At 42.2% G+C, this 24,743-nt stretch overlaps 1 protein-coding gene across 1 annotated transcript in view; it reads left to right on the top strand.

The window, feature by feature from the left end:
* Positions 1–18,954, top strand: part of LOC121638437 (sphingosine kinase 1-like) — a 74,084-nt gene extending 55,130 nt beyond the window's left edge. Inside the window, exon 5 of the mRNA XM_041983238.1 lies at positions 17,878–18,954. Within this exon, the coding sequence (XP_041839172.1) occupies positions 17,878–18,757 (880 nt within the window). The 3' untranslated portion in view covers positions 18,758–18,954. The remainder of the gene's footprint in view (positions 1–17,877) is intronic.
* The last annotated feature ends 5,789 nt before the right edge of the window (positions 18,955–24,743 follow it).

Raw genomic sequence — 24,743 nt, 5'->3', positions numbered from 1 at the left:
CAAAGAGCAGGAAGATGGAAAGAGAAGAGCGACTGTAACGTAACAGTTTAAAACAGCAGATCCATCTTTCTGCACAGACTAACTGTGAGTCAATATCAGGCTGAATGTTAGTGGTTTTATTAGGTACACCTTTTGGATTGTTTTTTTTTGTTTTGTTTTTTTTACATTTATTGACGTCTAATCAGCCAATCACACGGCAGAAACTCAACACATTTAGTCATGTCGACGTGGTGAAGACGACTTGCTGAAGTTCAAACTGAGCTTCAGGATGAGGAAGAAAGGGGATTTAAGTGACTTTGAACATGGCATGGTTGTTGGAGTATTTCAGAAACTGCTGATCTACTGGGATTTTCACACACAACCATCTCTAGGGTTTACAGAGAATGGTCTGAAGAAGAGAAAATATCCAATGAGCAGCAGTTGCTGGTCTGATGAGTCTCCATTTCAGCTCCACTTTCAGATGCTAGGCTCAGAGTTTGGGTGGATCATGAAAACATGGATCCATCTTGTCTTGGATCAATGATTCAGGCTGCTGGTGGTGTAATGGAATGGGGGATATTTTCTTGGCCCACTTTGGGCCCCTTAGGACCAACATCGCCTGGTTTAACTACCACAGCCTACCTGAGTATTGTTGCTGACAGTGTTCATCCCTTTATCACCACAGTGTAGCATCTTCTGATGGCTACGTGATCGCTAAATCATCTCCAACATGACAATGGGTTCACTGGACTCAAATGGCTTCCACAGTTACCAGATCTCAGTCCAGTAGAGCAGCTTTGGGATGTGGTGAAACGGGAGATTCTTATCATGGATGCAGCCAACAAACCTGCAGCAACTGTGTGATGCTGTCATGTCAAGATGGAGAAAATCCCTGAAGAATGTTTCCAACACTTTGCTGAATCTATGACACCAAGAATTAAGACACTTCTGGAGGAAAAAGGGGGTCCAAAACAGTGCTATCACAGTCGACTTGATAAAGTAACGGGTGAACATAGGTATTAATCTGTATTAATCACAAATTAAGCTCTGATTTCTAAAAACAAAAAAAAAGATGAAGCAAGAAAATTTAAGCAGAATTTTAGGAAAATTTTAGTGTTTTTATTTTGCTAATTCAGTGATCTGATTTTAATTATTAAACATTTTTATATAATAAAACTGTAAAGATAAATTGAAATGATGCACATACAGGAATAAACCTGCTCCCGATGTTTTATCAGCTCCACAGAAGCTGTTTTTATAAAAGCTTCGATGAGCTCTGCATGTTTTCTCCTCCTTTTGTCGATCAGAACGGATGAGCTCATGTAGGTGGTGGAGTTTTATGAGGATTTTTCCTCCTGGCTTGTTTCCTATTTAAATCTGTGCCCACCTTCCTAAAAAAGTGTAAATAACGTTGTTTGTGTTTCATTTTTATTTTCTGTCCTTCTAGAGAAATAATGAAATTATGATAATAATGATAACAAAACACATAATTCACAAAAAAAGCTCATCAAGTGCCTCCAGATGCTTCCTGTTAGCAGCTCCTTGTTTGTAGGTCATATGAGCCTCATTTCTTTTCTTCTCACTGTTATTTATTTTTTAATCCGTCATGTTCTTTCATCTCAGCATGGCTTACTTTTTTTTTTGTTGTCTTTATGTAAGCCTTTGTTCTGCTGTTTTTTTCTTCTGTCTTGCACAGCAGGGTTCCACGCTACATAAAATCAGAGCAAACTGAAATAAAAACAAAGTGAAGTGAAAGAAAACACACCTCACTGGTTATGTCTTACCCAAAGAGTCATATTCATTCATTTCACCGACTCCACCTGCCAGTCAGCTTCTCATCAAACAATGCTCCTGCATCCAGAGCAGCAGCAACAATGGGAGGAAGGGACCAGACTCTGCATTGTTAACAATCCTCTCATACTCTCGGGGCATCCAGAAAATCTCTCTGTGCTCTTTGCAGGCTGTCCTGCATTGGCCCGGCTCAGATTGTGTTTGGTATTATTCCCTGCTGAATGTCAGGGTTCACAGAGGCTACGGGGATCGAACGAGCAGCGACTAGAATGTGTCTCATATTACTGTAATGAACTGACCGGTGAACAGGTTCACTGGAGGTTTAATGTGTTTGTGCAAACAGAAGTGATGATGTCATCTTTAAGATTCAGCTGCTTAGTGTGTTTCTGAAACGCCTCAAGTTCTCAGATCCTTTCTTTCATAGTAGTCTCACCACACACTCTATCAGGCCCACCTGTTCAATTACTTGTTAATACAAATATCTAATCAGCCAATCGCACGGCAGCAACTCAACACATTTAGTCATGTCAACGTGGTGAAGACGACTTGCTGAAGTTCAAACTGATCATCAGAATGAGGAAGAAAGGGGATTTACGTGACTTTGAACATGGCATGGTTGTTGGTCGGAGTATTTCAGAAACTGCTGATCTACTGGGATTTTCACACACAACCATCTCTAGGGTTTACAGAGAATGGTCTGAAGAAGAGAAAATATCCAGTGAGCAGCAGTTGTCTGGGCTAAAATGTCTTGTTGATATCAGACGTCAGATGAGAATGGGCAGGAAGTTCAATCAGCACTGGTTCCAACCAAGAAATGCAGAATAGCATCTCTGAACACACAACACGTCCAACCTTGAAGCAGATGGGCTACAGCAGCAGAAGACTCCTGTTAGCTAAGAACAGGAAACTGAGGCTACAATTCACACAGACTCACCAAAACTGAACAATCGAAGATGGAGAAACGTTGCTGGTCTGATGAGTCTTCATTTCAGCTCCACATTCAGATGGCAGAGTCAGAATTTGGTGGAAACATGAAAACATGCATCCATCCTGCCTTGGATCAAAGCTTCAGGCTGCAGGTGGTGTAATGGTCTGGGGGAGATTTTCTTGTCCCATTTTGGCTCCCTTAGTACCAGTGTGGCCTGGTTTAACCAGCACAGCCTACCTGAGTATTGCTGTTGACCACGTTCATCCCTTTATGACCACAGTGGAGCATCTTCTTTTTTTTTTTTTTTTTTTTTTTTTTTTTTTTTTTTTTTTTTTTTTTTAACTTGTCTTGTCCAGCATCGTTGCAAACAGAATGATTGTCTGGCTGCTGTCTGGTGCTGGGCAATTTTACTCTATCAAGCAGGGATTTATACTACATGTATAAAGTCCCTCTTGATGACATGAAAAACTTTATTAAATCAGACTCTTAATGCTGGACTCGACCGGAGGGGACAGAGAGAGAGAGAGATAGAAAAGAAAGTAGAGAGAAGAGGGAGGGGAGAGAGAGGGACAGAAAGGGTGTGGGGAGTGCGGGTGGGGACTTAAAACATTATACAGAAAACCATGTAATCCATACTACTTGCAACATATATAGCTAAGATCATCCTGGCCAGTAGGTCATTACACAACTAGTTGATAATAGTAACAATAATAATAATCACAATAATAGTAATAATAATAATAGTAGTAGTAATAATAATAAGAGTAAGAGTAATAATAATAATAAGAACAGAAATAATAAAAAAAAAAAAAAAAAGAAAAAAAAAATATAATAATAGATATAAGTGAAACTGCTGTATTCAAGAACACGCGCAGAGAAACCTGTGTGGATATGCTGGAGAACTCGGCCACATGGCGACGCAAAGACTGTGTGGAGACGTTCAGGAAGGAGTGACCATGCAGAGTGATCATGCAGATGCCACCTCACTTGAACAGAGGCCAGAGTCAGGCCAGCGGTCCCGAGACCCAGGCCACCAGCCCCCCCGTAGGCTACAGATCCCGACCGGTCCACAGAGACGACCACTCGCCCGCCCAGGAAGGCAGCAGCAGGAGACCCCAGCAGGAGCCGCCCCGCGGACACAGGGCACCGGCCCCGGCAGGCCGAGGCCAGCAGTCCCCGACCCCCCCGGGCACCGGCCGCCCGGGACAGACGGGGCAGAGGGCCCGGGCCCAGGAGCGCAGGGACACCCCCCACCCCCACAGGCCAAGGGCCAGCACGCCACCCGGGGGGACCCGGCCCGCCCAGACGGCCACCGCCAGAGGCCAGCCCCACACCCCAGCGCCCAGCCGCACACCCCGAGAACCAGTCCTGCCCCCCCCCCCAGACCAACACACACAAACACACACACTCTCCTTCCACTCCTCCATTCATCCTCCCACACATACACCATCCAACCCTTACATACTCTGTCCTCCCACACACACACACCATCCTTCCACCATCCATCCTTCCACACACACGCCATCCTTCCACCATCCATCCTCCCACACACTCACCATCCTTCCACCATACACTCTCCCACACCTACCCCATCCTCCCACACACACATCATCCCTCCACCACTCATCCTCCCACACATACACCATCCTCCACCTTCACACCTCCCACACACACACACACACACCATCCTTCCACTACCCATCCTCCCACACATACATCATTCTCCTACACATACACCGTCCTCCCTCTCCTACACCAAACATCCACCTTCACGTACCCCATCCTCCCACACACACACACACCACCCCTCCATCACCCACTCTCCCAAACATACACCACTCCCCCACACACACACCATCCTCCCTCCCATACACCATCCATCCTCCTGCACACACACCATTCTTCCACCATCCATCCTCCCACACACTCCCCCTCCCTGCACCATACATTCTCCCACACATACCCCATCCTCCCCCACATACATCATCCCTCCACCATTCATCCTCCCACACCCACACCACCCCCCCTCCCACACACCACACATCCACCTCCACACACCCCACCCTCCCACACACACACACCATCCCTCCACCACCCATCCCCCCACACACACACCACTCTCTCCCCCCCCCCCCCCCCCCCCCCCACATACACACACACACACAAACAAACACCATCCCCCCACCACCATCCTCCCGCCACCCCACGCCGCGGGGGGACAGCCCCAGCCAGGAGGCGAGGAGACACGAGCCAGGCCCCCGCCCCCCCCACCCCGCCCCAGTCCCCCACTCCCCACCCCCAAAACAGCACCTTCCCCCCAGGGCCAGCAGCCAAACCCCCCGGGACAGCCCGCCCACGCCCCGGGCCAACGCGACAGGCCACCCGGCCCGCCCCGCCCCCGGGCCATCCATGGAGACAGGGGCGCTTGAAGACCCCATCGCCCCTCCCTCCCCCACTAGTGAGGGAATATATTATGTGCTGTTTGCAATTAAAAAAAGAGGGTTAAAATTGGGGGGCAGTAACTGCATTGAGGAGGGGGTGGGGCCACCTGAGCAGTCCCACCCACCTGACCTCGCATGTTCCACCCCCCAAAACGTGTTTGTATGTTGCAAATGTTATTTGTGCTCAGTGACTAAGTGGAATTAAAAGCTGGGAGGCATGCTGCCGCTCGGCGAAGCAACGGGGCCACTATGATGACCCCCCCTGCCCCGCCCAGCGCAACAAGCACACCCCCCACGGCCCTACCTGTGTATGTAGTGAAGAGTGGGGAGGGGAGGGGTCAGGAGATGTAGGTCCAGAGGGGGGTAAGCCTCCCCCCTGGAAGACGACCCGCCAGTGGCTTAGGGCGCCCCCGTCCCCCGCCGGCCCCGAAGGGCGTCACAGGCCCAGAGCAGGCACCCCAACCCAGGCACGCCACGAACCCCCCCAGGGGCCAGCCACCAGCCCAAGGGGCCACTTTCCTCTTTCTGAGTGGGAGGGGGGCGAGGCGAAGGAAGGGAACCCCAGGCCCCCGCCCCCAACACCCAGCCAGGGCGCCCCCCAGAGGACACGTCCTAACCCCCTGCAAACGCACACACTCCCTTTTTTTTTTTTTTTTTTCTCCCCAGCCACTCACACACACTCTCACACACCTCTATATACCAACACCTCAATACGTGCACATACCTCCACACACACACGTCACGCACATACCTATAAACACACACACCGGTGCCCACATACACACACACTCTCATACCCCTCCATACACATACACCACTACACACACACTCACATACATACCTGCATATACACACAAGCACCTCCATACATACTCACGCCTCCACCCACTCCTTCACTCCTCCACACACACCTCGACCTCCACGTGCACACACTCATATATACATACCTTCACACACACCCACATCCCACATAGACCTCCACACACACACCCGCACACTACTCACACACACACATACCCGCACACACCCAGACCTTCATACACACCCACACACACATACGGCACACACGTCCCTCTACACCCACCCACACACCAGCATACCCACAGACACACACACACACACACCCACACACAAACACACCCCCACCCAGGTTCCGGGGCTGCGACCAAGCACCAGGGCACGGACCAACCCCCGGCACGGCACATCCGGACGGGCCCAGCCCCCCCCAGCAGCGGCAGACCCCCCACCCCCAGGAGCGGGGGGAGACCCGACGCCCCAGAGCCCGGGGCCCCCACCCGGCCCACCCCGGGCCCGACCGGCCACCCGGCCAGGGGCCGACGGACACCGACCCAGGCACCCCGGCAGCCACCCCCCACCGCCACGAGGCAGCCCCACCCCGGGGCCCACCCAATGCCGCCCGCCCAGACCGGAACCCCCAGCCGACCCAGCAGCGGAGCAGCCTAGATCCCCACCCAGGAGACAACCGGAGACCTGAAGCCACCAGGGACCCCCCACCCACATCCGCCCCCATCCCAGCGAAGCCGCAATCCTCCACCTACATTAAGTGATGTAGCCAGTCACAGGGGACCAGAGGGAATGAAAGTCATCTGACTGGTTCCTGGAGGAGGCAGACATTGTCTCAATGCTGATGTGATCTAACAGGAGATTTCTAAACTGCTGGATAGACAAATTATTCTTATCTTTCCAGTTCACAAGAATAGTTTTCTTTGCGATGCATAAGACTGCGAGGACCAAGTTTATGGAGTGTATTCCTATGTTGGTGTCACCCAGGTCGCCCAGTAGGCAAAGTGTGGGGTTTGCAGGAAAACTAGTTTTAAACCATTTTGAGAGATCTTCACACACCTTAATCCAGAACCTTTGGACAGGTGTGCAGGACCACAGCGCATGGATGTAGCTATCAGAGGTGTTCTCAGAGCAGTGTGGGCAGATATCTGATGGTGAAAGGCCCATCCTGAACATCCTGTGTCCTGTATAATGAGTTCTATGGAGAATTTTGAATTGTATTAGTTGTATATTTGAATTCTGAGTCATTTTAAACGTGTTTAAACATATTTGTGACCATCTTTTCTGATCAAAGTTATTAGATAAATCATCTTCCCATTTTGAAGTCGGGAGAGATATCCTGTCTTCTAGCTTTGCAAGTAATCTATATATTTTTGATAATAATTTTGGAGTATTATGATTCAGGAATTCTGCTATTCTGACAGGAAGCTGCAAGTCTAACTGTACAGGGGTATACTTCTTACATATAATTGATTTTAGTTGGTGGTACTCTAAGAATTTATTGCTGTTGATTCCATACTGTGAGACAATTGTGTTGAAAGATACAAAGTTTCCATTTTCTATTATCTGTCCTAACTGTTGTATTCCTTTAGTCTTCCATTGAGTGAAGTTTATCATCTTTTTGTTCTGCAGGATGTCAGGGTTGTTCCAGATGGGTGTAAGTCTACATGGAAAGAGGGAAGATCTGGTTATCTTACAGAATTCCCACCAAGCCATTAAGGAAAAACGGATGTTAAGGCTTTTAAAGCACTTATATGGTTTAATGGTTGAGCTGATGAACGGCAGGTCAGAGATGACTAAGTCCTCACACAAAGCCTGCTCCACATCTAGCCACGGCTCATCCAGATAACTGGGTTTGAGCCACTTGGAGATGTACTGCAGCCTGTTAGCTATAAAGTAGTTATTAAAGTTTGGTAGGTCCAGTCCTCCTCTATCTTTAGTCTGCTGTAAGGTTTTAAGACTGATACGTGACGGCTTGTTTTTCCAAAGAAACTTGGATATGAAAGAGTCCAGAGATTTAAACCAACTGGTGGAGGGTTTAGTGGGTATCATTGAAAATAAATAATTAACTTTAGGTAGGATCATCATCTTAATGGTGGCAACTCTCCCCATTATTGAGATGGGTAAGCGCCTCCACCGTAAGAGATCATCTTCTATTGTTTTTAGTAGCTGAACATAGTTTAATTTTGTTAAATCTGATAATCTGGGGGAAATATTTATACCTAAATATCTAATGTTTCCTGTCTGTATTTTGATATTAGGGATGTTTTGTAGGTCACAGTTGATGGACATGGCTGTAGTCTTAGACCAGTTAATAGAATAATCAGATATTGATGAGAACTTATTAATAACCGTGATTGTCTGAGAGAGTGATGTTTGTGAGTTCTGAAGGAAGAGTAATACATCATCTGCATAAAGACTTATTTTATGTTCTATATTTTTGCCCTGGATTCCTTTAATTTCTATATTTTGTCTAATAGCAGCTGCTAACGGCTCTATGAAAATGGCAAAAAGTGAGGGGGAGAGTGGACAGCCCTGTCTGGTGCCTCTCTGTAAGCGGAAGCTTGGAGAAGTTTGATCGTTGGTTTTCACACATGCATTTGGGTTATTATATAATATTTTAATCCACTCTATGAAAGAAGGTCCAAACCCAAATTTGTCTAGTGTTGCAAATAGAAACTTCCAGTTTACCCTGTCGAAGGCTTTTTCTGCATCTAGAGAAATGATTGTGGATTCTAGATTATGTAAAGTAGAGTAATCAATGAGGTTAATTAGTCTACGTGTGTTAGTAGATGAATGTCGACCTTTTATAAAACCTGTCTGGTCCGGATGTATTATAAGAGGGGTTATTTTTTCTATCCTTCTGGCAAGAGCTTTACTAATTATTTTCAGGTCTACATTTATTAAAGATATGGGACGGTAACTGGATGGAAGTGTGGGGTCTTTGCCTGGTTTTAGCAATAGTGTTATATTAGCTAAGTTCATATTTTGCGGTATTTTTTGTTTTTCCTGTATTTCTAACAACATATTATAAAATGTAGGAGCTAGCGTTGTCCAGAATTCCTTGTAAAATTCTGCTGAGTAACCATCTGGACCCGGGGCTTTATTGTTGGGCATATGTTGGAGAGCTTCGTGGAGTTCATCTACAGTAATAGGTGCATCTAAATTTATTTTATTTTCATTTTTTAGTTTTGGTAGATTAATGTTGTTTAAAAATTGTTCAATATGTTCATCTGTTGGATTAATCTGTGATTCATATAATGTTTTATAGAAGCTTCTAAACGTGTCATTTATCTTGTCTGGGTCATGGCTGATGTTTCCGTCTTGATCTTTAACAGAGGAGATTGTTGTTTTCTCCTTGTTTGTTTTTAGTTGATTTGCTAAAAACTTTCCAGATTTGTTACTGTGTTCAAAGTTCTCCAAGCGAAGTCTTTGCACTAAAAACTGTGTTTTTTTATCTATAATTTCTTTAAGCTGCAATTTAGTTTTCCTTATATTATTCATTGTGTGCTCTTCGGGGGAAATGCGGTAAGCCTCCTCCAATGATTTAATCCTGAGTTCTAATTCTAAAACTCTTGCTGTTTCCTTCTTCTTCTTATGTGAGGAGAAGGAAATTATTTTCCCTCGCATTACTGCTTTTCCTGCTTCCCATAGGAGACACGCTGAAGTTTCAGGCATGTCATTTTTTTCTATATAAATTGACCATTCTTTTTTAAAATAATCAATGAACTCAGGATCTTTCAATAAAGAGGTGTTAAATCTCCAGCTTTTACCAATCGGTTTATTATTTTTGTTTCTCAGAGTGAATGAAACTGGTGCGTGATCGCTAATGCTGATTGGATGTATCTGAGTCTCTGAAATGTCGCCCATTAGTGAGTTACTATTTAATATATAATCTATTCTAGAGAAGGAGTGGTGAACTGAAGAGAAGAAGGTGTATTCTCTTAGTTTAGGATGGTGAGAGCGCCAAGCATCGCAAAGACCAAAATCCTTCATGTACTGTTTGATAGTTTCTGACGACTGCCAGACTCGATGACTACCTGATGTGCTGCAGCGATCTTGTTCAGTCAAGACTACATTAAAATCACCAGCTAGCACTATTCTGTTATCTGAATAATTCTGGAGTGTAGCAAACAGGGAGTGGAAAAAGGAGGGATCATCTGCATTGGGGCCGTACACATTGGTAATACATAATTTGATATTACAAATAGATAATAAAGTTATCAGAAATCTGCCTTCCGGATCCGCTACTGTGCTATCTATGTCAAAATTTAGTCTCTTATTAATAAGAGTAGCTACTCCTCTTTGCCTAGAATTGTAACAAGCTGAGTAAACATGAGGAAACTGAGCTGTTTGAAGAAGGTCTATGGTTGAGTTTGTTAAATGAGTCTCTTGTAGTAAGACAATGTCAGCCTGCAGCTCCTGTAATTTATTAAAGATCTTCAACCTCTTCTCCCTGGAACCGGCTCCATGTACATTCCAACAGACGATTTTTAACATGGTTATTGTGAACGGTTTAATGCTTCATGCGTGTTACTGACGCGTGTGTCTTTGTGCGCCCCTCTTGCGTGTTCGCGCGTGTTTGCATGCAGCCTGATTGCGCGCGTTTGTCCGTATGTTAAATGTCCGTATATGTACCTTAATGCGTGTTCTCTCATACATAAAACGCGAGTGTTTATATTTATCATGTATGGTGCGACTGTGCGTCCTGACGGTTTTTCGACCGGCCGTGTGCGCTGCTGATATTACGAGCTGGATTACAATTAACAGTGAAAGCGTGAAAGATAGTGAAAAGTGAGAAAAGTATTTGTGTGAAATATAAAAACAAAACAGAAAAAAATACATCGATCTAGATGTAGAGGCTGTGGTGAGACGAGCAGTGTGTTCTACTGTCAGTGATCTATAATGGCGAGTTAAGAGTGATCATTTGGAGAGATTGACATACAGCACCTGGGATCAGAAGAGCCACGGAGTGACGTTCGGGTCGCGGTACAGTTGTCCATTAATAAACAGTTTATCCACCGCGATGACAGCGCGAGCGCCATTAGCCATAGATTTCCTTCTGATGGGAAACAGGACTCTCCGTCGGTCCAGAATCTCTCTCGGATATTGGTCGTTTACTCCGAAGTTGGTCCCCTTCAGTTCGCGGCCCTGGTTCTTCACCTGCTCCTTCTGTTTGAAGCTGACGAACTTCGCTACGATGGGTCTTGGTCTGCTGGACCCGGGTTTCCTCCCGCCGAGCCGATGGACTCTGTGAAAGGAGATGTTTTTCACCGTTTCCTCCGGGAGCTTCAGGTGGGTTTTGATGAAGTTTTTCACCGTGGTCTCGGGGTGCTCTGGAATCCCTGCAAATACCAGGTTCTCTCTCATGCTCCGCGCCTGCAGATCGATCACCGTTTCCTTAATCTTCTTATTTTCATCTGAGAGACGGGTCAAGCCCTCGGTGAGGGATTTTACCGTCTCTCTGAGACCGGCATTTTCTGCAGCCAGACTTTCCACCTGCTTCTGGCTGAATTCTAATGATTCACGTAGCGCCTGGAACTCTTTGTGGAGAATTTCTACCAGACTCAAACGGGCATCAAAACTACTGAGTTTCTTATCTATGGAGATCAGAACATCTGTTGAGTCGTTCCCCGGTGGTGAAATAGCTCCAGGTGAATCCTCATTTCGCTGTCTCTTGGAGTGGAGCATCTTCTGATGCTACTTCCAGCAGGATGATGCACCATGTCACAAAGCTCAGATCATCTTGAACATGACAATGAGTTCACTGGACTCCAACGGCCTCCACAGTCACCAGATCTCCATCCAATAGAGCAGCTTTGGGATGTGGTGGAACGGGAGATTCTCATCATGGATACAGCCGACAAATCTGCAGCAACTGTGTGATGTTGTCATGTCAGTGTGGAGAAAATCTCTGAGGAATGTTTCCAACACCTTGTTGAATCAATGACACCAAGAATTAAATTCTGAAGGAAAAGAGACGTATCTTATTTTTATGCAAATTTAACTTGTATACAAACAAACATGTAACTTAAAGAATCTCAACATGATTAACAAACTTATTGACTTATTGAGACTTAGTGATTTTATTTTTGTTTTTCAGTGCTCTCAGTAAGCGCTGACTTTTACCAGCCGACTGCTTAATTCTATCACAAGGTTCCAGTTCAGAGCAGTTCAGAACAAAGTGAGAATGATGAAAGAGATCTTCCTGTTTCTGTCTGTGTCCTGGTGTCTGTACAGATGTTCGTCTACTGGGTAGTCTGACTGTGAAAATTCAACAGATCTTCAATGGACTGTCAGGGTTGTCTGTTGTTATTTCAGATGAACACTCCTACCACAGAAATGAGCAGCACAGTGGAAATACAGATTTTGCTGGACTGATGAATAAATTCATGATGATGAATATGGAGATATCTGCAGATGCCCAGTCATCACAGTGATTGACTTTAGGTGATAACAGCAGGCAAATCTCTGTGTGTGTTGTCCCGACCCTTCACCTCTGTTTCCATTTTTCCAGATGGGGCCTTCTTTGTTTGACTGGCTCATCATGTCTGAAGGCCTATAAGCTGACCCCCCGACCCTGCTCCCCCTCCCAGCTACATGGGGCTCCGCCCTCCCTCCCCATTCACCTCCTCTCTCCCCTCTGAGTTGTCAGATTACACAACAAGGTCACAGTTGCCTCTGCGTAGAAAAACAGTCTTCCTGAAAATACCAAGTCCACTTTTTGTTTGATGGTGTCAGCCGTCAGACTGCAGGGGAACAGCAGGTGCTCTACAGCTTTTCAGATATTTTAATTAACTGGAAAATGAATTTCTAGTTATTTGTCCATATTTTGCTGCTCAATAGATTATATTAGTCATTGCATCAGAGATGCTGTGTAGAACTGCAAGACTTAGAGCTTTATATATATCATAGCTTTGTATTATTTTTGATTCCTAAACCTAAGTTTTCCTAAATCTGTGTCCTAAATCTGATTTCTAAATCAATCTAAGTTGTTCCTAGACCTAAAGGGTTTTAAAGTATAAAGCATACCTAAACCTAACCGAATCTTATATATAACTCATCCCTAAACTTGGCCAGTGCATAAACCTACTAAACCTAAACTTTACTCAGCCCTAAACCTAACCAATTCCTAAACCTAACTAATCCCTAAACCCAACTAATTCCTATACCTAACTCATCCTTAAACCTAACAATTCCTTAATCTAACTCAACACTAAACCTAACCAGTTCCTAAACCTAATTTATCCCTAAACTTAACCAATTCTTAAATCTAATTAATCCTTTAACCCAACTAATTCTTAAACCTAACTCATCCTTAAACCTAACCAATTCCTTAATCTAATAAATACTAAACCTAACCAGTTCCCAAACCTAATTCATCCCTAAACTTAACCAACTTCTAAACAGAATCAACTCCTACACCTAACTGATCCTTAAGGGCAGTAGTAGCCTAGTGGTTACAAAGGTGGGCTTGTGCTGGCGGCTCACCAAGGCTCTGAGGGGCCGTCCCCACGACACTGGGTTGCAGTAAATCCGCAGAAGTATTTTAGCAAACCACCCTTTCATCCCCACGAAGCAGGATTAGCCTCCATGAAACCAACCATGTCTGAAGCCAGGTACCAAAGTGGATAGGTTTGAGTCCTCTATCGTCTGCGGTACTGTGCGGACAGCGAAGCCGGACAACTAGAGGATATGACATCAATGTGACAAACACGTGCCGATTCCAAATCCACCCTTCCTCGAGTTTTTTGGGCTTTGAAGTCCAGCATTTTTTGAAGAAGAAGCTCAACTTCTTCATTAGTCCAAAGAAATGTTTCTCTTTGCCTCACAGTGAATCCTCAGCCATCTTCTCTGTACTTTCTGCAACATGCAGTGGGCCTTTATCTGCGCATGCGTTGTTTTGCTCTAGCTTTGGAGTGTTACTTTTTAGCACCCAGCACAGCCTTATAGTATGTACTACAGCGGTGTTGAAGCCTTTTTTTCTAGTTTTTGCCACCATTTTCATACTGTTTTCACAGCTAAACCAGCTTTGGTGCCATGTGGACATAGCCTTAGCCTAACTCATTGTTGGCAGCTGGGGCACCGAAAAGGGGGGGGTAAAGGGAAAGGATTCATGGGGCCCATGAGTGACAGGGGGCCCAGAAGGGCCCTCAGTGCAGTTGTAATACTGACAAAATTATCTGATACTTAATGATAAACTTACAATCATGCAAACAATTTAGTCACAATGCAACGGTATCACTAAGTTTTTTTGTTTTGGAAACATTTCTGAACACTCAACCCCCCTCTATATTTCCCTTAAATGGTTCAGTCCACCTGCTCCTTCAGCTGCGAAGCAGCGCAACAGACAGTAGAGATGGGATTTTTGGCTCTTTGAAGGGAGCTGGATCTTGAGGAGCCGTTCCTTTCAAAGAGCCATTCAAAAGACTGGCTCGTTCTCACAATATCTTACAAAATTTCACAATATATAAGAATGACAAACAATCAAAATATGTACCCATATAAAATCTACTATGCAAGATAAAAAAAATTATAGGAAAAATATAGATTAAAAAGGATAAACCTGAGCAGTCAGTGCAAATTCTAGTAAATGTTTTGGATAGAAATCACAGTATTTGTTTCCAAACAATACTCTCTGCCCATAGATGCTTCACATGAATGGAGCGTGTTGGACATCAGACTTCTATGATGTCACAAATGTTATTTATTTTATTTTCACTTTACTCAACTGTACGACTTCTTATTTACTTATTTATTCATTCATTCATTTTTAGCTCGAAGGGGGGTGGGGTGGGGTTGGGCTTGGTGTGTGTGTGTGTATACGTGTGTGCGTGTGACTGTGTGAAAGATTTCATTGAGTGTTTTTATTCTTATGTTTTTAATCATGTAAAGAACTTTGTGTTGCATATAGCATGAAAGCGCTTTATAAATAATGTTTTATTTGATTGCATTTGATGAAGGCAGTGTAAAAAAATTGTATATAAAAAGAATGGCTCACAAATGAACGGCTCACAGTTGTGAATCGGTTCCCATCGTTCATTTAAAAGAGCCGTTCAAAAGAATCGATTCGTTCATGAACGTCACATCTCTAACAGACAGACAGGCAGTGGATGCTTAGACGGCAGCATGCCTCAAAAGTCAGGAAGCTTAAAACGAAAAGAAAAAAAGCTGAGGCTGGAGCGAGAACAGAGTGGTGGACAGTACGTCACCCAGTTCTTTCAGAGGCGAGGTGGTCAGTTAGCTCGTCTGATGGAAAGTTGTGGAACATCAGCTTGTTGTCTCTTCTAAACTTTGTTCTTATAAGCTAGCTCACTTTGCTCCATATTAGCTCATATTTCTGAAGAAAACTGGATTTTATTTAATTTCACTGTTGTTTTAATCAAATAATCAAGGCAGACAAACAATTAGCAAGCTGCTCTATTAAAACATCATGCATGTCTGAACAGACACAACATCAGCCGAAGCAGATGTTGGCCCCTGAGGAACGAGGTGAGCAGCTGAGTGTTGAATTAATTGATTATTGTGGAGAAAAAACATTATATAATAGAAAAAAAAGTTCTGAATTATTAATGTTAAATAAAAATAGTTTGCATTTATTTTCTCAGCTATCACTGTAATGTTAGGTCAGGTCAGTAGTTCAGGATTCATCCTCCTGCTTTGCAGTAGGAACAGAGACATTTCTAGTGCAGCAGACTGGGTGACTGCTTTCAATCCAGTCAGAGAAATATTTACATTTTCTAGATATCAGAAGATTAACTAGCAACAACCATATAGCATCATATATGTTCCCCCACTAATCTAATACTTCACTTGTGAGTCTACAGATCTGGAGATAAATTAGACTTCGTGTTGCTACATGAGAGAAACAATGACGTGGAGATTTGGTAGTCAAATCACTTTACCTTCACATTGTTGGTGAAATCACTGAAAGCACCTTTAAGTAAAACAATCAGTGGGAGACCACCAGAAATAATGATTGTGATGCTGTTACAAATGACATTACATGACTGGAGAATAGAATAGAATAGAATAGAATAGAATAGAACAATAAACCATGTGAGGTCCTGCTATTTTTTGTTTATGAGCCTACCTAATTTAAATACCATTTGCATCTGATTTAATGATGATAATGTCGCCAATACAATAAATCATAAAAAAATGAGTGGTCATTTTGTTTTTGATGGTGTCTTAGCTGAGATTTGATTTGTTTCTCCACAGATGCAGAATGCATTTCATTTTCATGGAAGAGGTTATTTTGTATTTAAGTTTTGTATTTGTAATTTGTTTTGTAATTTTCATGAGATAATTAATTAAGTATTTTAAAAAAAGGTTTTTAAATATAAAGTATCCATCTTGCAGCAAATAACTGAATCTAAATTAACTTCATTGTATTTTTAGTGCTTCCCCTACCAACTAGCCTGTCATGTTTTACTTTTAATTTATTTTAATTTAATTTCTTTTAATGCTATTTTGATGGTCAAAATAGCATTAAAATTGCCAATTGGATGTATTACACTATTAAAATCTTCGGGGGGGGGGCACTGAGTTTCTTTTCCTGGGGCCCAAAATCTCTAGCAGCACCCCTGGTTGGCAGTAGCTAAAATGCAAGGTGGATGAACTTTTGACAGTATTGGGTCGGTCTCTTTTTTTATGCCATTGAAGTCTGTCTTTTTGTGTGTGTGTGTGTGTGTGTGTGACAACCTGCAATTTAAAACCATCAGTTTTCATGTAATACAAAATTAGTATGTTAATGTACTTTTAAGGGAAATATAACCATTTCAGACTCTTAGAAACAGTTTTAGAGCATTTGTTGTAAAAGCACCTGTGATGGACCGGGCAGTGAAGGACAGTCAAGCACAGATTTAAAGTTCAAAAAAAGGGTTTTTATTTTAACCCAACAAAAGTAATCCAAAACAGTTTACTAAATAAATAAGTAATTGAGCCCATAAAAGGGGTCAACATAACTGAACTCTACTTAAATAACTTGTGGCAAAAATAACTTAAACAAACTGAGCAAACAAATGAAACAAACTGACCTCACAAATGAGACAAAAAAACTTAATTAGTGGCTGATCAGCCCAAACAAAAAGACACAAAGGAGTAACACAGAAACCTAACTAAACTATCAAAGGAAAACGAAATTTCCCTGCCTTTTGATGCTGGTGTGCAGTCTGGTTCAGTTAGTTGGCTCCACCCTGTGGCCACCAGCTGGTTCCCAAGCAAAGGGACTGGAGCCACTAAAACAACTCAAAAGAAAATAAATTATAACCCAAAATCGCACCAGTTTTAGAATATATGTAATGTTACTTACTAAAATAAGCTAATGTCAAACAAAATCATAGACTGGTCTGTAAATTAAATATGAAAACAATATATAGATGTGTGTGTGTGCGTGTAGTACTGTCCACTGCAGGTTACCACTCGTGTGGCTGTAAATGCACCCATCACAGCAACACAACATAAGTTTCCAACCTTAAAACTCCATGCATTTACTCATTGTGATGGTACCCTGACATTCAATATGACATTCCTGGAGCTGTCGTTGTCCTCCAGAGTCCCAAGGTTAAGAAATAACAACTTTTTTCAATCCCAAAGGATCCTGTGACGTTGTGTAAATTGTAAAAACACTTTGTGATCATGATAGCTTAGTGTAAAACTGATTCATTTAATCTACTGGTTGCTTAATAAACTAATTGTTCAGCCTGTAAAATGTCAGAAATGACCCCCCAGAACTTTTTCAAGTGGGCTTCCTCGCATGTTTTTGTCTGACTGACCAAAGCTGCAAAATGTAAAGTTTAAAGCTGGCTTACCTGCCGATTGCCAGGTTTAATAGTCAGTTTCCCAATAATTGAGTCATCATTGTTTCAGCTGTATTGATAATAATGGTTGACATCTTGAGACTGCCTTTAACTGTATTCGCTCCTCCTCCAGAGCGTCTCCGGCGTTTGGCGAGGAGCTCCTGGTCAGCTGTGGTTTCCTGCTTTGTAAAGGCCTGGTGTCCCAGATGGACTTGATCTCCATCCACCTCTCCTCCAGCCCTCGGCTCTTCTCCTTCCTCTCTCTGGCCTGGGGCTTTGTGGCAGACGTTGACATAGAAAGCGAGAAGTATCGTCATGTGGGAGCTGCTCGCTTCACCGTTGGCACGCTGGTGAGGCTGGCATCTCTTCGCATCTACAAGGGTAAGCTGGCTTACCTGCCCATTTCCAAGGACCACAGCAATAAGGAAGGTTTGCAAAATGGTATGACAGTGTGCTGCAACAGTCAAAGGTCCTCCCTGAGTCCAGTCTCCACCCTTTCCAAAGACTCTTCCTGCCACAACACCTTCCACAACTCCTGCCACTCCAACAACTCCCTCAAAGTGAGGAGGACGGTGAGCACGCCTTCTCGAAGTGCCATCAAATCTCTTCCCGGTCCAGCCGACTCCCTGCTGTCGCCTCTGAGTGAGCCGGTGCCAGGCAACTGGGTAGTTGTGCAGGAGGAAGAATTTGTCCTCATGCTGGCCATGTATCAGTCCCACCTGGCAGAAGACCTCCTGGCGGCACCGGACGCCAGCTTGGATGACGGTGTCATTCATCTTTTCTACGTTAAAGCTGGAATATCTCGTACCGCGCTGCTCAGGCTGTTCCTAGCTATGGAGAAGGGTGCACATCTGGCCACTAACTGCCAACATCTGGTGCACACTAAGGTTCGTGCACTCAGACTGGAGCCACATTCACCCAAAGGGATGATAACGGTAGATGGAGAGGTGGTAGAATACGGGCCGGTGCAGGCAGAGGTGCATAAAGGCCTGTCGAGGCTGATCAGTGGATGAAATTTTCAGAAACAGCTGTTAGCTCCCATCGCTGCTGCTTGAAGCTGAAAGTCACGGAGCAGAGCAGCAAATGGACGACTTCTACTCTCATATAATAGTATTTTTCATCTGACGAAGCTGTGATGATGGATATAGCAACAACAAGAGCCAGGGTGTTCAGTATTAGACAAATAAATGTAAGGTATCATTAAATGCAAAAAAATTTAAACTTTATATATATATATATATATATATATATATATATATATATATATATATATATATATATATCAACCCTGATTCTAAAAAGGCATATTTTCGCATAAAATGTAAATAAAAACAGAATGCAATGATTTACAAATCTCATAAACTCATATTTTATTCCTAACAAAACATAAACCACATATCAGATGTTGAAACTATGACTGCAAGCAAAAAACAAACCGGAACAACATGGAATTGCTGAGGCTTTATTGCTGTACACCTTATTCCAAGTTGGGAAACGGTGGATTTTACTGAGGTTATGACTTCTTGTTCAGCCAAAGACATCTATATTGTCTGTGAGATCGTTATTGAGATTTTTCGGAAAAATATTGTGATTTCACTTTTTGTGGATATCGCCCACCGTGATTCGTGAAGGCATTCAGTGATTTCCAGTGGAGAGTCATGTCTAATCATGTGTTTAATGCGGTGTTGTCTGAGGGCACCAAGATCACCATCATTTAATTTTGATCTTTAACCTTGTCCCAAGCACACAGAGATTCCTCCTGATTCCTGGAATCTTTTGTTGGTATTATTATACACTGTTGTCTTTGAAAGTTTATATTTAGGAACATTTTTCAGAAAGTTGCAGTAGTTGTCTGTAGTTGTCTCAGGTTGGTGAACCTAAGTCCAACTCTACATCTGAGAGACTCTTCCTCTCTGAAATGCTCCCTTTTTAGCCAGTCATGTTACGGACCTGTTGTCAGTTGACCTAATTAGTTGTCAAATGATCCTCCAGATTTGTACCAATTTCTTTTCCAGTCTTTGTTCCCTCTGTTCATATGTTGCTGCCATTAAACTTCTGATGAGCTCATATTTTCCATGAAATGGTAAAATGTCTCAATTTCAACATCTGATATGTTCTTTATGTTCTATTGGGGTTGTAGCCGCCTCCTACTTAAACTTCATTTTATTTTTAAATTAAATATTTTTCTGTTTTATTTTTATCTCAGAGCCAGATTCGGTAGTATCTAGTGCTCCTTTGTTAGCCTTTTGCCCTCAGTGCTGTTACAGAGGAAAATATTTTCTTTAATAGTTTTGAGTTGTGTAAACATCCTCAGGTTTTCTGATCTTTGTGATAAAAAGTTAGAAAAAAAGCTTAACTTAACAAAACTGCAAGAACGACTGTTCCAGTCTCCTAAAACAGAATTTAATTCAATAATACCGTAACATTTGTTTAATACTGAACACTGCAGCTGACACACAGATGCATGTATATTTACATGATAAGTTAAACTGTAAATCAGCTCCATCATGCTGCAGCTCGTCAGCCACAGTCCCAGCTTCTTACGTAACAGCAAAGGATTATCTTCTTGCCTTCATGGCTGCTCTGCTGGACAGTGGTGGCTGCATGTGTGTGAGTTAGCAGGGATGTCATTGTGGTGTTGACCATTGCAGCTGTTAATAACACAGAGAGCTTGAAACTCTCAGCTGAGGTCAAATGCTCTGCTTTAACACGACACACACAGCAACAGGCTGAATCTCTTTACTACTGTTAATACCCCAGCTAAACACGCTGACAGATGCATAATGAAGTATAAATTCAGTATTTATTGTCAGACGGGGCTCGGGTTTGATGCCTTAAAGTCCTGACAGCTCCGTCTTCAGGAAGCCAGACTACGAGCTCCTAACGGTGGCGGCAACCCGTTACTCCGTGTTTGTTTTGCAGAATCACCATAATCGGTCCAGGATAGATGGACTGCAGATGTTTTCTCTGAAGAACGCAGATGTAACACATAAAAACCTGGGATGTGTCTGTTTAAGGTCAAATCTACTCGGATTCACCAGGTACACACATTCCCATATACCTCTAGTTTCATACAGACTTTTTACATTTAATAGGAAGATAATTATGTCATTAAATCATAACAGTTCCAAACAACTACTGGAAGATTTGTTTGTTACTGTGCTTTTGGGTTTTGAACTATTTATTTAGCTTCTTATGCTTTGCTCAGTGTGGAACGATAGGAATGCCACAAAAAAGAATGACTGGAAAAGAAAAAGAAAATAAATGAGGGAATATATGGAAAAAAAGTCAAACAATACATAAAAACAAATAAATGAAGAAATATCCTGTATATACAAATGAATAAAAAAAAATGTTAAAAATTACAAAATATAAAAAAAATAAATAAATGTGGAAAAACAAAGAAAATAAATATAGAAAAATAAATAATTCTAAGCACAGTCTTTAATATTTGGATTTGTTTATTTATTTATTTATATACTTATATATTTATTTTATTTCTGTTTGTGTTTAAATTCCTATATTCTTTTTGTGTGTATATATATACTGTTTTGGATATGTTTTCATTTATTTATATTTTCATTTTCTTTATTATTTTATTTTTCCCTATCCTATTATAAATATAAAACAGAATAGGGAAAAATAAAGAAATAAATATAAACAAATTAAATAATGTAAAAATATATCAATATAAAAAATACTATTATAAAAAATTTTAAAAAATTTAATAATTTATAAAATATGAATAAGTAATATAAAGTAATTATAATAAAGAAAAAAATATATATATAATTAATTTATTTATAATTGTGTGTATTGTTTTATTTATTTGTTTGTATTTTCCTCTTATCGTTTTATTCTTTGTTATGGCATTCTTATGGTTCCATATTTCAGAGGTGGCTAACAGCTGTTCTCTGCTGCAAGTCTTCTTTCTTCCTCCTTTGCCTCATTGCGTTTTGTACCCCTGCATCCTCCCTCCCTCCTTCCCTCCCTCCATCCATCCATCCATCCCTCCCTCCATCATTCCCACCTTTCCAACATAAAACTCTTCCTCTCCTGCTGCTGTCATCCAGCCATCCTTTGCAGAGGAGCCTTTCTTTTCAAACACAGTGGGACGTATCTTTGCTGCAGCCACAATAAAAGCTGGTCAGTCTAAATGCTGAAAAAAGGAGTTTCCTTTATTGTAGAAAAACACTGGACCATCCTGCATGTCCACAACATCAGCGATACTAACTGTGACTCCTGTAAATAAACGTGAGGAAAAAGAGGAAAACAATCACTTTTCTGTTTTTTCCTTCATCTTTTTCCCAACAACGTCAAGGAATGAATGTTCATATGAACATTTGTTCATAGGAGACGACATAAGGAGGTTATTTTCGACTGTTGAGCTGAAGCCACGCTGTCAATCATCACCGAGGTGTCCTTAACATTGAGCTTTAGCACACATGGAGGGAATGAGGAAGGTTTTCCTGTTTCTGGTTTTTAACTGTTTTGATGAGATGACGAGCCTCAGATGTTTTCTTTGTAAGTGGAAATGAACAATGAGGAGCCTTAAAAGGGGTGGGGGGGTTGAAACAGACGGCGAGTGCAGGAAAGGGACAAAGAGGAGGAGGGGATATTGACTTGTTAAATGCTGCATGAGGGAGGCTTTGTTGGGCTCCATCCTTCTTTCGCATGAAATCTTTGGAGAACATGAAACTGTCCTGCTGCTGGGAGATGGAGACAAGAGGAAGAGGAGGGTTGATGGCTTTAAGAAGACTAAAGACAAAGATGTTGTCTTAGTCTCTTTTAATGCTCCACGGCTGTTTGACTGTTTGGTTATAAAAAAAAAAAAAACTTTATTTCCTGTAAGAAAATTTGCTTTTCCAACATTTTTTGCACAACATGCACTTGTTGCGAGTCCTGTTTCGAAGCCTCCATGAGACAACCAGGTCGAGCTTTTGTCATTTATACGATTCGCAGGGGCTTACGTGCGTTTCGTATAAAAGTTTTCATGAAGGAGTCTGCAGGTGAAAAGCAACAAGTTCATAAGATGAAAACTACTTGAAAACATGCTTTTTTTCTTGTCTGTTTTGTTAAAAGTGATCTGTAGCACCAAAAAAAGGAGGATGCACCCTTTACAACAGTGGTTCCCAACCTATTGTCCATGGGGACCCCCTGCCCCACCGTGTGCTGAAACCATGCTTGGGTGAGATTCTCACCGTAAATAATGTATTCTGGCAGAGCCCTGTCCTTCCATAAATCCAAAGTTAAAATAACAACGCACAGCCTTACTTTTTTTTTCTTAAAATAGGGACAATATGTGGACTTTAATCATAATGGCTCTGAATGTTTAAAGTCTTGGGGACCCCTGTGTTCTTTGGGGGTTTGCCCTCAGGGGGGTCCGGGACCCCAGGTTGGGAACCACTGCTTAACAAGTTGTTAAAAGTTGAATCAGCCAAAGACAAATTCATTGTCTTGCAAGGCTTTTGCTCTTTGACGCATAAATCAGGCTTTTCTGCTTTCACTTCATATAAATGTAGGTTTCTTTTAAGGATGCTTCAGACCACTTTCTTTGTGTTGAGATGTTTTGTGTGTGATGGTCCTTTAACTTGTTTGGTGTGCCTTGATGCTGCTTCCTGGTGGTCGAAATGTGGCAGTGCATGCACTCGTTTGTTCTGCTGCTGGCTGAAATTGAAAAAAATAAATAAATAGTTTCTTTCACAACCATTTAAAACGGACTTCCTGATATTTAATTTTAACAAGAGTAAAAGAAAAAGGTCTTATATTTGTGAAACACATAAAAAACCGGAGAGATCATTGAAGCTCTGATGGGTTTTCATTCAGCAGTGAGCCAGCAGACTCAGTCCATCTGTATTGTGTGTTTTTGTGTTTACGACGAAGAGAAAATAGTTTTAATTTGTTTCTGGAACACCGACGGCTGAATGACTGATTCTTTATTCAAAGAGAGATCTATTTTTTTTATTTTGACAAATGTCTGTATGTTTTCTAGAATCAAATCAAACCTTCAAGTGTTTTGGATTGAATTATAAATTAAAAAGATGATAAACAACTTGTCTGCCTGTATGATAAATTTTTACTTTGGTTTGGTTATTGGGGGGGGGGGGTACCTCTAAAGAAGTTACACCTGACAAGTCTTAAAAACTAATAAGAAGAACATATGTGCAGGTCAGGTGCCAGAACAAAAGAAGCAATAGACTGGAAAGAAGCCATAATAACTGTCGCCATGTGGCCTAAATAAAAGAACAAATGTTCACACACACTGCGATGGACTGGCGACCTGTCCAGGCTCCAGCTGCCCCGCGACCCTCATTGGAATAAATGGTACAGAAAATGAATGTTCACACACAAACACGTTTCACTCCTGATTCTACGATTTTATTGTCACCAACATGATTGAAATTATTGAAAGTTTTAAAATGAATCATTAAGGATGCGTGTGAATGAGACTCGTTAGTTAATGCAGGCTGCACATACGGTGGATATAAAAAGGGTTCATGACCCTCTTAAAATACCAGGTTTCTGTGAAAAACTCTTTTCCCACCTTTAACGTGACCTTAAACAAACAAATCTGTTAGAAGAAGATGTTTAAAAAATCCTGTCTGTATAATAATCTGGTAATAAGTGTGGACGCCGTTAAACCAAAACGCTGCTGAAGCAGCTTTGAATTAATCCCTGGCTTTGGTCTTGTTTGGATCGGTGACTCTTCCTCACAAACTGGCTCCAGATCTCCGATTGTTGGTTCACCGTTTCTTCTCAGCCCTCTTTGGGTCATCACACAGATTTTGCAGGGTTCCACTGAAGGTGGGAAATGTTAAGAAATTATGGTGTTTTCGTTTTTTAACATCATTAAAACCCGGAATTTTAACAGGGGTGTGAATATTTTTATCATGGTCATTGGGCAGATTCCCATTAAGTCTCAGATTGGGGTGCATCTGGCCTCCTGCTGGATTATACAAACAGTCTGAGGTGTGTTCATGTGGATTTTTAAACGGGTTC

This window comes from Melanotaenia boesemani, chromosome 4 (genome assembly GCF_017639745.1).
Source record: "Melanotaenia boesemani isolate fMelBoe1 chromosome 4, fMelBoe1.pri, whole genome shotgun sequence".
NCBI classification, from domain to species: domain Eukaryota; kingdom Metazoa; phylum Chordata; class Actinopteri; order Atheriniformes; family Melanotaeniidae; genus Melanotaenia; species Melanotaenia boesemani.
The sequence above is the reverse complement of the archived record's forward strand: the minus strand, read 5'-3'. Positions and strand labels throughout refer to the sequence as shown.